This window comes from Girardinichthys multiradiatus, chromosome 21, assembly GCF_021462225.1.
Source record: "Girardinichthys multiradiatus isolate DD_20200921_A chromosome 21, DD_fGirMul_XY1, whole genome shotgun sequence".
Taxonomy (NCBI): Eukaryota; Metazoa; Chordata; class Actinopteri; order Cyprinodontiformes; family Goodeidae; genus Girardinichthys; species Girardinichthys multiradiatus.
Window position 1 is genome coordinate 38,569,003 of NC_061813.1, and position 15,938 is coordinate 38,584,940.

General features: G+C 37.3%; 1 protein-coding gene across 1 annotated transcript; it reads left to right on the top strand.

Moving 5' to 3' along the window:
- The first annotated feature begins 1,705 nt into the window (after positions 1-1,705).
- LOC124857895 (CD276 antigen-like) lies at positions 1,706-15,411 on the top strand. Its single transcript, XM_047349456.1, has 9 exons — positions 1,706-1,791; positions 1,877-2,191; positions 3,635-3,901; positions 10,436-10,504; positions 12,670-12,987; positions 13,078-13,344; positions 13,721-13,828; positions 13,913-13,976; positions 14,313-15,411. Coding segments are annotated over exons 1-9 (1,461 nt in total). The 5' UTR covers positions 1,706-1,739; the 3' UTR covers positions 14,314-15,411.
- Positions 15,412-15,938: the final 527 nt, after the last annotated feature.

Consider the following 15,938-nt stretch of genomic DNA (forward strand, 5'->3'; position numbering starts at 1 on the left):
AAGCAAGATCCATAAACACAACAACTTGGAGAACATAATCAGAATAAGAGAAAAAGCCCAAAACAAAACTCAAACACCTTTAAAGCATGACAACAAACAACCTCTGACCTCCAAATAAACGTTCCAGACTCTCAACAGGAATATAACAAAGAATACAGTCAACACTATGCAAATCATATTCACTTGTCCGTTTAATGCAACATACTTTAATTACATGGGAGAGTGGAACAGAAATAATATCTGTCTGAATTCTGAGACTATCTTCAATCAGCGCCACCCAGTGGTAGGTGTTTCCTTCAACCTGTTGTCCTCACATGGGTTTTTACCAGAGTTTGATGCTCTCAGTTGGTTTTAATTGGTTTGATAAATCCTGTAGCCTGTGATCCAGCTGCAGGTCCGGTTGTTTAGTCTGTGATCCTCAGTCTTTCAGTTGTGAAACAAAAACTTGCCTGTGTGAACTCCTTGTCTTTTCATATTCTGTGAAGACTCTGAAAGCTGAGCAGTTTGGGCCCAGCTGGGCAGAAAATGGAGAAACATAAACAGCTGAATGAAGTTTTGCACAATGAAGCTGAAAACTGATCAGGGAGCTCCAGCCCTTTCTTCCTTTCGCACGTTTGACGTCCTTCAGCTGGGAAACACCTGATTCAGCCACTGTTTGTTTTACCGCATGATTCCTTCCCTGCAGCTCCAAACGTGGTGCGATCTGTCAGTACAGTTTAAAACCAAAAGCAGTTTACTTTATGTTGCTCATTTTTTCTGTTTTAACAAATGAAATCACTGTTGAAGGAAAACAACAGACCCATAAAATGTGATGATAATTTCTAAGTAGCTCTGTGATGCATTCAGAGGAAAAGTGAAACTGCTGCAGAAACTAGCTGGACAAGTTTCTCTTTCTCTCAGTTAAGCCGTTCATACAAAGCCCTCTGTGACGTTTTTCAGTAGGTATGTTGAAGGCAGTAAACATGAGCTGTGATCATCTGGATCATCATGGTTAAGATCCATAGCTTTAGCATTCTGGTGGTCCTGATGTTTCAGTGGACCTTCTCAAAAAGAGGTAAGTGAAACATTTCCTTCTCTGTTTGCTGCTACATTGTGTTGGTATGGAGCTTTTTATCTGAAACATAGTGAATGAGGACTTATTCAGAGGCTTACTGACAGATTTTTACAGATTCAAGCCGTGCAGTTTGAGAGGAGACAGAAATCTTCAACAGTACAAACACATCTGATGTTTTAACAGTTTCTGTATATTTCAGTCAAATTTCAGACATTTCTCATATTGTCATTGATTTATTAATGTTTCTCTAAATATATTACTGAATAAAACAATGTTTGGCTGCAGAGTTTCTGATGAGACGTCCTGACAAAGAAAATCTACCAATCGATTCTTTTCATAAAAAAAACAACGTAAAAAAAATGAACACATTAAATTGGATTTGCAGAAAGATCTCTGACTCCATGTTCTTTGTGTGCTCCTTTCTAGTATAACTCATCCTTTTGTGTTTCTGAGGTCAAACTTTGTCAAAAACTCATCCATTTGCAGCTTATTTTCTGTCAAGTCCATTATTTCTGTTGAAATTCAAGCTCTCTTTCCTGCAGTAGTAACACTAATAGCACACATTCTGTTCAGAGTTAGTACAAAAACAACACAATATAAGGACTAATCTGATTTGAAATGGAAGAATTTTCAGGAATCAGAAAACCAGAATCATTTTTCCAACCCAGCACTCAAACCTAGCAGGATGGTTTTATTTATTACTACATTTCTTTTCATGGTAACTTTCTCCAGATCAGGTTAGAGGTGTTTTTATTACTACAGTTTTGTATAAATTGGACCTGGTGGTTTTGTTTCTATGTTGAAGGTTTGTTTCTCTTTCAGACACAGACGTGTCCTGTGTTTTCATGGAGAGCTGCATGCTACCATGTAGCCTCAAAGCTGGAGATGAAATCGTCGTCCACTGGTTTTATTTACAGGGAGACCTTCATGTTCACTCATTCTACCAGAACCAAGACCAGCTAGGTCATCAGGACCAGAACTTCAGAGGCAGGACGGCACTGTTCAACGATCAGATCTCCAGAGGTAACGTCTCACTTCTGCTGACAGAGGTGAAGGTTCAAGACCAGGGAAAATATAACTGCTTCAGCAGCACCATCAGAGGAACCATAAATTCATTCATTAACCTCCAGATAGACGGTAAGAGCTCTGCTGTAACTAACAGGTCTGTTAGGCCCTAATTCCTGGAAACTGCATGAATCTCCACTGATCTTTTTAACCAGTTGATTTTACCAAAAGCTGCACCATGAAAACATCAGAGACAAGAACATCTGGGTCCTTGGACATTAATCATGAAGCTTAAAATCACCGCTGTGTTTACAGTAAATCTGCATGTTGCAGGTTCAGTTTTCATTGTTGGACCTGAGCTGAAACACATCACACTGTCACACACAGGCAGGTTGAAACATGGTACAAACCAACTGGCCCAACAAGTGTTGGAAGAACCAGTGTCTTTAACAAAGAAAACACACGACTCAGGATTATTTCCCAGTTCTGAACATCATTTAATTAAAGTAAGGGACTCATTATCAGTAGAGATGTCAATTTTCTCCCATGTTATTTTGATATTTATTGACAATATAATGTTTATTGACCCCAGATAAACTCTAGTATCAACATATTATTTCCATACTATCCACACTAGTCTAAAGTTTAATAGATGTACTAAAACTACAACTTAAAGGAAATATCTCTCCTCTCTCTGTTCAGTTATTTGTGTATTTTTGGCCTCAGAATAAATTTGAACAGTTAATGGACTGGTTCTGGAAAACAAACTGCTAAAGAAAGATTCATACACTTACTTGCGTTTGCCAGCAGGGGGCAGCATAACGAGGGAAATTCATACCAGCTGTAACCATGGCAGCATAATGGCTTCCTGTGGTTAAATATACCATGGAGGAGATCTACAGTGATTTAAAATAAAACAGGTAATTATCAGGAACATGAGAGGGTGCAGCGATACATGCAGGAGCTACAATAATGAGAAGACAAAGTTGAGCAGCTGAGAGATCGCCATGGTGACCTGGATTGGGAGCTTTTGTTGTGTCATTTGTTGTAATTTTGGTTATTGTGTGAGATTAGATGAGTTATTGTAAGTGTTGAGTGAAGAAACACATTTTCTGTGGTGGCATTTTTATTGGGTCTATTATAATTACTTTACTTTTTACGATTATGATCCTTTTGGCAACATAGTGTATATTTTTCTATGTATGGATTTGGGGAACATCTGAGCTGAAACCAGAACTGATCCTGAAAATTAAGAGACGTCTTTTGCATCATTATTTTGCATATATGGTAGAGATGAGCATTTTTATTTATCCAGTTCAAACTGTGATGAAAACATTTATTTTGTTTTTCGTTTGTCAGAATAAAAGTAGGTTTTAAAAATAATAACCTTTTAGGAGGTATTAAAAATACATCAGATTGTGTGTAATTAATCTATAATCTAAAGATCTTTAATTATAATGTCTTAACTTGTGAACTGAGTTAGTGAAATAAATTAACCTTTTAGTAATATTCAAATTTATTTGATATTTAATATCTTTATTACTTTTTGTTTATTTAATTTTGGTTATTTTTCAGCTCCAGTCTCTAAAGTCAGCATCTCTCAGGAAGAAAACAGGATCATCTGCAGCTCAGAGAGGATCTACCCTCAACCTGAACTCAGCTGGTCCACCATCCCTCCATCCAACACCACCCTGCAGAACAGAACCACAGTCCAGCAGACTGAAGAGAAGCTTTACAACATCAGCAGCTCTCTGATGGTTTCAGATGATGATCCTGGTCTGACCTACAGCTGCACCATCAGAACTCAGAGGAACAACATGACAGCCACTATTAGTAAACCAGGTGACCTACTGTGGAGAACTTGTGTTGAAATATCTAATATTTTTATTAATTTACCCAGCAGCACCTTGAAGTGAAGTAGATTATCTTATTTCCTACATTTTTCCACTAATAAATTAGATTTAAAAATCCAGACCTACTTTCTCTGCTAAATTAAAATGGTTAGAATTGTAGCTGAGGAAAATTAGGTGGAGGGACGAGTTGTATCTCCAATCACTGCAGACCAATAACCTAAATCAGAACATAGTACAGTTGCTGTCACTGTGCTACTGTAGGACGGCTGTGAAGTTAAAGCTGTTTAAACCTTTTGTTATTTATAAATGAGAAGAGTTATAAATTATGCAAAGAGACTAAACTTTCCACCGCTTCCTAAGCAGAACCTTTACATCCTGGTGAAGCTTCATCCTGGAAGGTGATTGGTCTGATTGTAGGAGCTTTGATAGTGGCAGCAGGAATCATTGGAGTGGTAGTCTGGTTTTTAAGGAGAAAGTAAAACAAGGTAAAACCGCACTCTGTGTTCTGTTTTAAATGAACTGCATTCATTCTGCTTCTAAAGATTATTTTCTCTTAACTGAATATTTCTGCTGTCTCAAAGAAAACAACTAATAAATTCATTTTCTACACCTGCTTTATCCTCATAGAGCTAAAGAGGATCCAGTGCTTGCAGCATCTAATGGGAAATATGATGGATCAGAATCAGACCCAACGGTGATTGGAAATGGTACTGAAAGTTAATGTTGGGACCCACAGCCATGGTTACAACGTGAAAAGGCCAGTACAGACTTTCCTGGAACTTTCAAAATAAATTGCATTAACCTACTTCCGGCACAACTTAAGAATTGGGGGTAACAGCGGACTTCCCATGATGCCACTGCCCGTATAAACCCCCCACATTTCCAATGGTTCGACTTCCACGCCGGTGATCATCGGGATAGGAGGAGGAAGTGCACTGATGTCTCTTTGCTGGCAAACAGACATAAACCCTTCAACTGGATCCAAGGCTGTCATAAGATCATCGATCATATGCACAAGTTAAGTACTGATGAATTGCTGTTGAAAGAATCCGGTATTCATTCATAAAAAGGGGGTAAATTAAGGTATAAGCATTGCTTACTTTCTCTCTGAGGCCTGCAGAAGCAAACTGTCCCAGAGAAGTCGCCAGTAGAGAAGCTGTGGTTTGCGTGATGATATAACTTTCATTGACGAGAATGAACGGTTTAGCGGACTTCTGATTGCGTGAAAGAGGAAGCCGCTTGACAGAGAAGGAATGTAATATAGTAGAAAATCGGAAAGCCATGATTGAAATGAATGTCGATGATGAGGGACTGATGAGATCGAGCATATTTAGGGTTAAGAGCAGAAGACGTCTGAAATGCTAAAGGAGACCAGGAAGTGGTGACGTGGCAGAGATGGAAGCAAACTTCTGAAGAAGCTGAGTAATGGATGATAGTTTGAGCGCTGGAGAGAATCCATGAACGGAATGAACGAAGCAGGGAGGATTGAGGGAGAACCGGAGTAGAAGAAGACGAGGAAGCCTGGGGTGCTGGATGACTGCTCGAAAGAGAAGCTGCTGCCGGGGACGAGCGGGTGAAGTGGTAGCAGGAGCTGGGTTACAGGCAGGAGTATCTTGTAGATGTTTAGAAGGAGAATCGAAGCTCGTCTGACAGCTGAGAGATCCATGGATGGGAGTCTTTAAATGTGGAGCCTTGAAGAATCATTGACTGAGGATTATTGCAGATTTGAAGCTGATTGGTTGGCGCGGAGACGCACGGAGAATCCATTGGGTGAAGCTGGAGGAGGGGTGAGTCTCCCAGATTGAATTTTCGTCTTCGACTCCATTTCAGTCAGAATAAAAAGGTCACGTAAAGGTCAGGGTAATTACTTTACTGAGAGCTTTAGGTCTTCGCAAACATCCATGATGTGCTGTTGCTTTTAAATGGAAACGATAATTCAAAAACACCATTAATAATAAAAAGAAAGGACTGGTACAGGGGTTGGACAATGAAACTGAAACACCTGGTTTTAGACCACAATAATTTATTAGTATGGTGTAGGGCCTCCTTTTGCGGCCAATACAACATCAATTCGTCTTGGGAATGACATATCCAAGTCCTGCACAGTGGTCAGAGGGATTTTAAGCCATTCTTCTTGCAGGATAGTGGTCAGGTCACTACGTGATACTGGTGGAGGAAAACGTTTCCTGACTCGCTCCTCCAAAACACCCCAAAGTGGCTCAATGATATTTAGATCTGGTGACTGTGCAGGCCATGGGAGATGTTCAACTTCACTTTCATGTTCATCAAACCAATCTTTCACCAGTCTTGCTGTGTGTATTGGTGCATTGTCATCCTGATACACGGCACCACCTTCAGGATACAATGTTTGAACCATTGGATGCACATGGTCCTCAAGAATGGTTCGGTAGTCCTTGGCAGTGACGCGCCCATCTAGCACAAGTATTGGGCCAAGGGAATGCCATGATATGGCAGCCCAAACTATCACTGATCCACTCCCATGCTTCACTCTGGGCATGAAACAGTCTGGGTGGTACGCTTCTTTGGGGCTTCTCCACACCGTAACTCTCCCGGATGTGGGGAAAACAGTAAAGGTGGACTCATTAGAGAACAATACATGTTTCATATTGTCCACAGCCCAAGATTTGTGCTCCTTGCACCATTGAAACTGATGTTTGGCATTGGCATGAGTGACCAAAGGTTTGGCTATAGCAGCCCGGTCGTGTATATTGACCCTGTGGAGCTCCCGACGGACAGTTCTGGTGGAAACAGGAGAGTTGAGGTGCACATTTAATTCTGCCGTGATTTGGGCAGCCGTGGTTTTATGTTTTTTGGATACAATCCGGGTTAGCATCCGAACAGCCCTTTCAGACAGCTTCTTCTAGCGTCCAGTTAATCCTGTTGGATGTGGTTCGTCCTTCTTGGTGGTATGCTGACATTACCCTGAATACCGTGGCTCTTGATACATCACAAAGACTTGCTGTCTTGGTCACAGATGCACCAGCAAGACGTGCACCAACAATTTGTCCTCTTTTGAACTCTGGTATGTCACCCATAATGTTGTGTGCATTTCAATATTTTGAGCAAAACTGTGCTCTTACCCTGCTAATTGAACCTTCACACTCTGCTCTTACTGGTGCAATGTGCAATCAATGAAGACTGGCTACCAGGCTGGTCCAATTTAGCCATGAAACCTCCCACACTAAAATGACAGATGTTTCAGTTTCATTGTTCAACCCATGTAGTAAATAATTAATGTTTCAGAATAAAAAAAGGCATTGAAATAGATTTTTTTTCAGATTAAATGTTTAGTGAAGTAAATGATGTCTGTTAAAAACTGTTTAATTTACCTTTTTTCTGTCATAATTTGCTGTGGTGAAGGACAAAAGCAGCAGGCGCATGGTGGATGGATACATTTAATAAAACAAAAACTAAACTTACAGGACACTACATAAAAGTCAAGTAGCAGGATTTACACCAGGACAGCTGAATAGAAAAATGACCCGACAATGAGGGAGCAGAAACATGGACTTAAATACAACGGAGTTGATAGAAATCAGGTATATGTAATCAAAGAAACATAAAATAGGTGCAGATGATCATTTCCTGAATGTCTGTTTTTACTGATGCTTCAGTTTTATAGGATTTATTTTTTTATGGAACAGGTTTCTCTTGTAAAACAAAATGTCTATTTCACAAAATCTATGTTTTTAACATAATCTTTTATTTTAAGATAAAGGTATTAACAACAATATAGTAAGGTATAGACATAATCTTTAGATAAAAAAATGCCAAAAAGGTTTTTATTTCTATTTTTGTGTTTAGAAGCAGATCATGTGCTTTATTTTCTATTTTCCTTTTGAGTAACAAACTGTTTCTAGATGTAAACATGCAAAAAGTGCATTAACTCCTTCTAAAATATGCAGAAACAACTAGTCAATATTAAAGTCATGATTTAATTTTGGTAAAACTCTTTTTCCACAGTTGTGGTGAAAACTGAGTTCACTGTGTTAACTTGGACAAATAAAACAGTTTCTTTGAAATGAATGTAAATCCCAAATATGACATAAATATGTAAAATCCAACATGTCCAGATGCAGCTTTGTTTTATCATGCATGTGATTTTGAATCATGTTTATGTGATTTTACTGATTTATTGTTGAGTCTAAACTTATTTATATAATGACATAAAATGTGTTTTGTCTGTCAGTGGCTGTTTTGAACCAGGCCTGTAGGTGGTGCTGTAGTATCAGGAGATTTCTTGCTCTCCAAGAGGGCAGAATAAAGACCAGCTAGTAAAACCAGTTTTGGTGTATTTAATTGTAAATAAAATGTCTTATAAAAGGTTTGTTCCTTTGGAGCTGAACTGTATATTTTATTATTTGTTCATTAGTCTGGAGTCATTTAAAAAGACTTTCTCATTCAAATGTGATTTTTCTCTATATATTTAAATGTGATTCCAGATTTGGTTTAATCATCTGGATCATTTCATTAGTTTTTAGTCTTTTCAGTCATATTTTAATGTTTCTGTTCAGGCACTTTGTGACTGTTATCTGTGAAAGGTGCTTTATAAATAAAATGAACTTTCTTTCCTAACCAGTGAGTGTTTTGTCTAAGTAGTTTTTAGGTGTCTGGAATAAACGTGGCAGATATTTGGTTTAAAAGTGAAAGTTGTTTAACATCTTCAAATGGTTTCAGACATTTGTTAAAAATCTACCACACTAGTCTAAAGTTTAATAGATGTACTAAAACTACAACTTAAAGGAAATATCTCTCCTCTCTCTGTTCAGTTATTTGTGTAGTTTTGGCCTCAGAATAAATTTGAACAGTTAATGGACTGGTTCTGGAAAACAAACTGCTAAAGAAAGATTCATACACTTACTTGCGTTTGCCAGCAGGGGGCAGCATAACGAGGGAAATTCATACCAGCTGTAACCATGGCAGCATAATGGCTTCCTGTGGTTAAATATACCATGGAGGAGATCTACAGTGATTTTAAATAAAACAGGTCATTATCAGGAACATGAGAGGGTGCAGCGATACATGCAGGAGCTACAATAATGAGAAGACAAAGTTGAGCAGCTGAGAGATCGCCATGGTGACCTGGATTGGGAGCTTTTGTTGTGTCATTTGTTGTAATTTTGGTTATTGTGTGAGATTAGATGAGTTATTGTAAGTGTTGAGTGAAGAAACACATTTTCTGTGGTGGCATTTTTATTGGGTCTATTATAATTACTTTACTTTTTACGATTATGATCCTTTTGGCAACATAGTGTATATTTTTCTATGTATGGATTTGTGGAACATCTGAGCTGAAACCAGAACTGATCCTGAAAATTAAGAGACGTCTTTTGCATCATTATTTTGCATATATGGTAGAGATGAGCATTTTTATTTATCCAGTCCAAACTGTGATGAAAACATCTATTTTGTTTTTCGTTTGTCAGAATAAAAGTACCTTTTAAAAATAATAACCTTTAAGCAGGTAAACTTACGTTAAAAGAGAAAAATAAGATAAGAACAAAACTTTTTACACATATAAACATGTTTTACGTATCACAATATAATCTGTATAGATGTGCAATAAGTACACCAAAAATAAGGATATAAGCTATGAGAAAATGAGAAGACATGGTTATAGATCATCATCTGTGTCATTAGGTTATAAACATGAGGATGAGATTATTGTAAAAAACTGTCACGATGGGGTTTTGGATCAGACCAAAGTGCAGACAAGAGCTCGGCAGGATCATCTTTGTAATTCAAAGATTTATTTACCAGGTCAAAAAAACGTAGCAAAATCACTGCAGGTTTCCCAACGCAAGGCGTGGCAAAAAACAAAGCATAATCAAATGGGGAATAAGAAAACTAGAATAATCATGACTAAAGTAAACAGAGAAACTAGAGGGAACATAGGAACAACAATAACAACCTGAGAACAAACAAAGAACCCATAAAGAAAACCTGAATACAAAAGAAAACAAACCTAAAACCACACTGACTGAATTAACTGGAAAGGAAACAGAAAATAAACTAGTAAACAAGAAAAATGCAAAGGAATAAATAAAACACAATTAAACACAAAGATACTAAAGAGAAATAAAACTAGAGAATCCAGGGAAGACCAAGAAATAATAATAAATAATTACATTAATAATAAACCATACAAAGTAATAAGAAATCAACCATAAAAGTAAACACTAGGAGGCGGAAGAGGGAGAAAAGAAAAACCAAAATAGAAAAATCTAAGCAAAAGGTAAACAAACACAAAGCCATAAACAGAGTCCAAAAGTTTCACTTCGTGACAAAAGCTTTTTTAAAGACATTTTTATTGCTTGACTAACCTGATGTCATTTGGAGCTAAAAGTGTTAAGGCACCTTACATGAAACTAAGGCAGATAAAACTGGAATGTGAATCTGCAACATTCTGGACTGCATTTTATTTCTGACGTATCAGATTTTTCTGTAGCGCTCCCATTAATAACTTCTAAGTAACTTCTAAACAGCTGATCATACACAACAACAATGGCCAGGATCATGATCCTTAACATCTTGCTCTTTATAACTTTTCTTCTGTCTGTTTCTGAAGCAGGTGAGTTAAACTTTTAGTGCACCTTCTTATTCTGATGTGAACTTAAAGAGGGTTTGTTGTTCCTCTGATTTTTTAATCTTATGACTGAACAAACACCAAGAAACTTGAACACTGAACGCTTCGTAACACTTAATGAGAAAATATTATAGTAAAATATTACAGGATTGATCTTTCAGCTACTTACCATCATTTTTTACATCCAGACTGTAAATATTTAAACCAGAAAAGCTTTGTTTTATAAAGTAGAGCTGATTTGTTCCAGAATATAGACAAACTTTATAAAGACAGTGTTTTAATCAGCTGGAAGTTCTAAGTTTCATTTCAGACATTTTTATTCAGCAGCTCAGGTTTAGGAAAAGACGAAGGTTTGTTCTGCTTAAAGTTAAACAATTAGACGCATCTTATAAGATTATGTAATATTTTAATGCAAATCCTCCTAAAAATGACTAAAAACATAACAATTGCACACAGTCAGAAAAAAGAAAGTACACCCTGTGTTAACTTTAAGGTTTTCTAATCTGTTATTTCTAAATAGAGCTTTTCTGTTTCGGCCTTCCTATTTGTGTAATAAATACTGAGAGCAGGTAACCAGATCTAAGGTTTTGTACACATGAAGTTTGATATAAATACCTTTAGAAACTGGCAAAGACCGCTACATTTATACATTAAAACCCTTAAACTGACAGAGGGAGTGTTTTCCTTTTACTTTCATATTATGTGAAAATAAAACAGAAAAATAAGTATGTTTAATTTTGGCTCAAAGTCATCAACTAAAATCTAACTCTGTGGATTCAATAGGATTTTAGAAGAATTTAGTAAAGTGTAATAAATGGATTTAGTTCTAAAGTACAAAAAAAAGAAATTTTGAACTTCAAGTGAAATCTTATCAAACACAACTAGAAACCATTTTTTCAGAACCAGTTTCCCAGGGTCAGATGTAGCAGGGATAACTTCACAGTCCTGAAAACACTTTGGGGTTTGAATTACTGAGATTCCTACTAAGGAATGTTACATTGCGTGAACAGAGAAAAAAATGCACATACAATTGATAGGCGTGTTGTGGGTGATGTGCCAAGATTGGTTGTGTAAACGGTAACAGGTGCAAAACTGGTTTGGACCTATTTAATTGAGACTTTGGAGTGTGCTACTGGCGGTCACTGTGGACAGTTTGGGAAAGCCGGTTGGCCATATAAGAAAGATGAAGTTTGAACCAATGGAGTTTGAGATAATAATAATAATAATAATAATAATAAATATTATAATGCACTTTTTAAAAACATTTGAAAAGATGGAAATAAGTTAGACCTGTGAAAGCTGTTTGCTCACATTCTGTGACAAGCAGATTGTTGGAATCGAGGGATATGACCTGCTTTATCCGATGCAAACCAAGGTAGGCTCATAATAACATAATTATTTAATTGAACATAAATGTGTTTTGTATGGAGCTTGTAAAGGAAAATCTCTCCTGCACACAAGATAGGAGAGCACACTTTCAGCAGCGCTCAGGACAGCTGTTTTATTAGTTTTTCCTTCAGTGTCCCTGTTTCTAGTCTTTGGTGGCTGTTGAAGTTCAGATTTGTTTACATGCCACAATATTTAGGTTCAGTCATGGTGTTTTTTGTTTTGGTTTATCTGCATAAAGATTGTCTGCAGTCCTATATTACATAACTATAATCTGCACCACCTTTTCTGGGCTATATAGAAGCGCTCCTCCAGTGCATCCAGACATAACAGAGCATTGTGGATGGCAGCTAATTATATTTGCATATCCTCCTCCCAAATGTTGCATGTTCTGAAGATCAGCACATGTTCTGCCTATTCATGAAGGCAAACATGCTAAGTGATTATGCCGACTATTTTGTTCATTTGACAGATGCAATCCTCGGTGCACCTGGTTAGTAGATCAGCTTTGCGCGTCTTATCAAGTTGGAACATGTTGATTGGTCAACTAAAGGCAGCTAACATCCACAGCCTGAAAATCTGGATGATTTACAGACTTCATTTGTCCTCAGTGTTGTTAGACATCATTGTTATTTGATGATTATAAAAATGATCTGGTGTTCAGTTTCTGCTCTGATAGAATAACCGAAACATCAACAATATTTAAACTGAATCAAAAGGATTTCTTATTTTTTCTAATATGATGCATGTTTTTCCTGTTGCAGATCCTGAGGTCTCCTGTGTTTTTAGTGAGAGCTGCATGTTACCCTGTCAGTTCCAGTTTAGAGATCATCTGCTCATCCACTGGATCCAAGTGTCAGCTGGAGACTCTGTGGTCCACTCCTACTATGAGGGCAGAGATCAGCTGGGACACCAGAACCAGAACTTTAAGAACCGGACATCGCTGTTTCAGGATCAGATCTCCAGAGGAAACGCCTCCCTGCTGCTGAGAAGAGTGAAGGTTCAGGATGAGGGAAAATACAAATGTTACACCAGCACCATCAGTGGATATGAAGAATCATTTGTTAGCCTTAAAACAGAACGTAGGACTACATTATTAAATACTTTAAATATAAATTTCTAGTTGCTTTTCTTTGGTGTTGCATTTTTAATGCATTTTGGTTGTTTTTCAGCTCCAGTCTCTAAAGTCAGCATCTCTCAGGTGGAAAACAGAATCATCTGCAGCTCAGAGAGGATCTACTTTCAACCTGAACTCAGCTGGTCCACCATCCCTCCATCCAACACCACCCTAAATATCACAACCACAGTCCAGCAGACTGTAGAGAAGCTTTACAACATCAGCAGCTCTCTGATGGTTTCAGATGATGATCCTGGTCTGACCTACAGCTGCACCATCAGAACTCAGAGGAACAACATGACAGCCACTATTAGTAAACCAGGTGACCTACTGTGGAGAACTTGTGTTGAAATATCTAGTATTTTTATTACCTTTACCCACCACCACCTTGGAGTGAAGTAGACGAAATCATTTTTATAATTTTTTCCTCTAATAAACTAGGTTTAACCAACAAGACCTACTTTCTCTATTAATAAACTGGTTAGAATTGAGGTTCAGGAAAATTAGATGGAGGGACGAGTTATATCTCCCAACACAGCAGACGGAGAAACAACCTAAATCAGAAAATAGAACAGGTGCTGTCACCTTGCTGCTGTAGGACGACTGAAGTTAAAACTGTTGGAACCTTTTGTTATTTCTAAATTAAATCAGTTATAAATTATGTAGAGAGACTAAACATTCCCTCTCTTCCTATGCAGAACCTTTACATCCTGCTGAAGCTTCATCTTCGAAGGTGAATGGAGGTCTGATTGCAGCAGGTGTGATAGTGGCAGCAGGAATCATAGGATTTTTGAAGAAGAAAAACGGTAAAACCCACACCTTGTGTTCATTCTGCTTCTGTTGATGCTGTACCCATGCATTCATTTTCAATATCTGCTTTATCCTTCCAGTCATGCATAACTTTTGTAGTGGATCAGGCCCAGCATCCACTGAAAATGGTGCTGGAGCAGCATAGTAAGTACATCATCAGAAACTATCAAAGTGGTGTGGACGACAGGATTCTTTACATGCTTAAAGTGAAAGTTAGTTTATGAACCAAGAACACAAACGTTTTCTTAAAGAACAATTCAGTTTGTAATGGAGGATTATGGCTCCTAATGAAAAGTACAAACATAATTTAACGTCCTTTAAATTCACAACTGCTTTCATAATGTAAAACATTTTAACTTGCTTAGATAAGGATGGAAAGAGAAAATGAGATGAAGTCTTTAGAAATATGAGTTTATTTCTAAAGAAGATTGAATCATTCATTTTAAACTGAACTGTCTATGATTATGGATTTTGTTGCAGGGAATCAGAAGGAATACATTTAAACATTGTGTCCGAAACACAGAATGAAGGACGTCATGAAGAAGAACAGAAGGAAGACAAAGGGGATGACATGGAGCACAAGGAGGAACCGTGAAGAAACCAGGAACATGAAGGAGAACCTGATGACTGAAGCAACCAGAGGACACATGTACAGAGAGAAGGACTCCTGGAAAACACAGACCTGCTGCAGCTTTAAAGGGAGCAGGAGACTAAAGGCAGCTGATGGAGGGAGACTGACTGAACACAAGGAAACGTGTCAACAAAACACAGGAGACAGAAAAAACTCAGCTGAACATAAAACACAAGAAAGACTCAAAATATGAAACCCAAAGAATTCACTGAGCTACAAAACTAACACTAAACTACAATCCTCCATATCATGACAGATATCTCAACTCAAGAGTCCAGTTTATGAAGAGTTGAATAAAACTGGTAGAAACATCAAGAACCTCATCTTTGAAAGAATATGAAGGATGATTATTTTATTTTATCTTTGACTGTGTAAATGCTTCATTATTTTAATTAATTTAATGTCTTATTTTGTTTAAATGACAAAGTATTAAACTGGTTAATCAGCTAAGAGGAAACTTGTATCTGCAGTTTTGGAGCCTTTTTCATAAATAATCCCTGCAGGATGAGTCGTTATAAACAGACATATTCAGATGTATTTTCCCACAGATTTCTGTCCATCAGGATCAGCAGGTTGTTTCTCTTGATGTTCTTCTGAAAACAGGAGTGAAAAATAGAGGAAAACAAACCAACAAACAGAAGATCCTGAGATGAAACAGCTTTGTTTCAGTCAGACAGAAAGCAGTTAGTTCAGCAGCTCTTTATCAACCAAGTACTTTTAATCATTTGATGTTTCTAATTATCAAAGAAACTGAAACAAGACAAACATGTGAAAATCCACCAAAACATCAATGCTGTGCTGCTGCTGCTTTAAAATGATGATAAAAACAACACTAATAATAAAAAGAAAGGACTTTCAGGTTATATATGTATAATAAAGGAAATGATGTCTGTTAAAACCTGTTTTCCTGTTTAAAGACCAATATTGAATAAATTACATGTAGAAACACTTCTTGCTCTAAGTGTTTCTTTCACTTATTTCCTGAACATCTGTTGAAGGTTTTATTTTTTATGAAACAGGTTCTTCTTCTGGAACTTCATTGTATTTCACAAAATTTGTGTTTTTTACATTAAATTTTAAGGTTATTTTACTGTAAGATAAAGTTATTAACAACAATATTGTCATCTTAATGTTAATGGCTCTGACCCACATGCAGAAAGACTCAGGAGAATGAGAAACCAAATACTCAAAATGTCCGATGGGGGTTTTGAAAGCTGTTTTCCACTCATCTCCCTCTCTAATTCTAACCAGATGGTAGGTGTTTCTTAGGTCTGATTGAATCCTCTGTAGACAATGCAAGGCCTGAGAGTACCATCTTTTTTAGAAAACAAAAAACAATCCTGCCTCTAGAGGAGAAGTGGACGGACGAATTATTCCAGCGGCCAAAGACTCATTAATATATTCTTCCATTCATTTCCTTTCAGGGTTTGAAATGTTGTAAAGTCTGCTGGAAGGTAATGTGGCTCCAGGAAACA

Coding starts and splice junctions, on each gene's coding strand:
- LOC124857895 (XM_047349456.1), top strand. CDS start 1,740: ATGGTTTTATTTATTACTACATTTCTTTTCATGGTAACTTTCTCCAGA. Junction 10,505..12,669: donor TCTGTCTGTTTCTGAAGCAG/GTGAGTTAAACT, acceptor TTCCTGTTGCAG/ATCCTGAGGTCTCCTGTGTT. Junction 13,345..13,720: donor AGCCACTATTAGTAAACCAG/GTGACCTACTGT, acceptor CTTCCTATGCAG/AACCTTTACATCCTGCTGAA.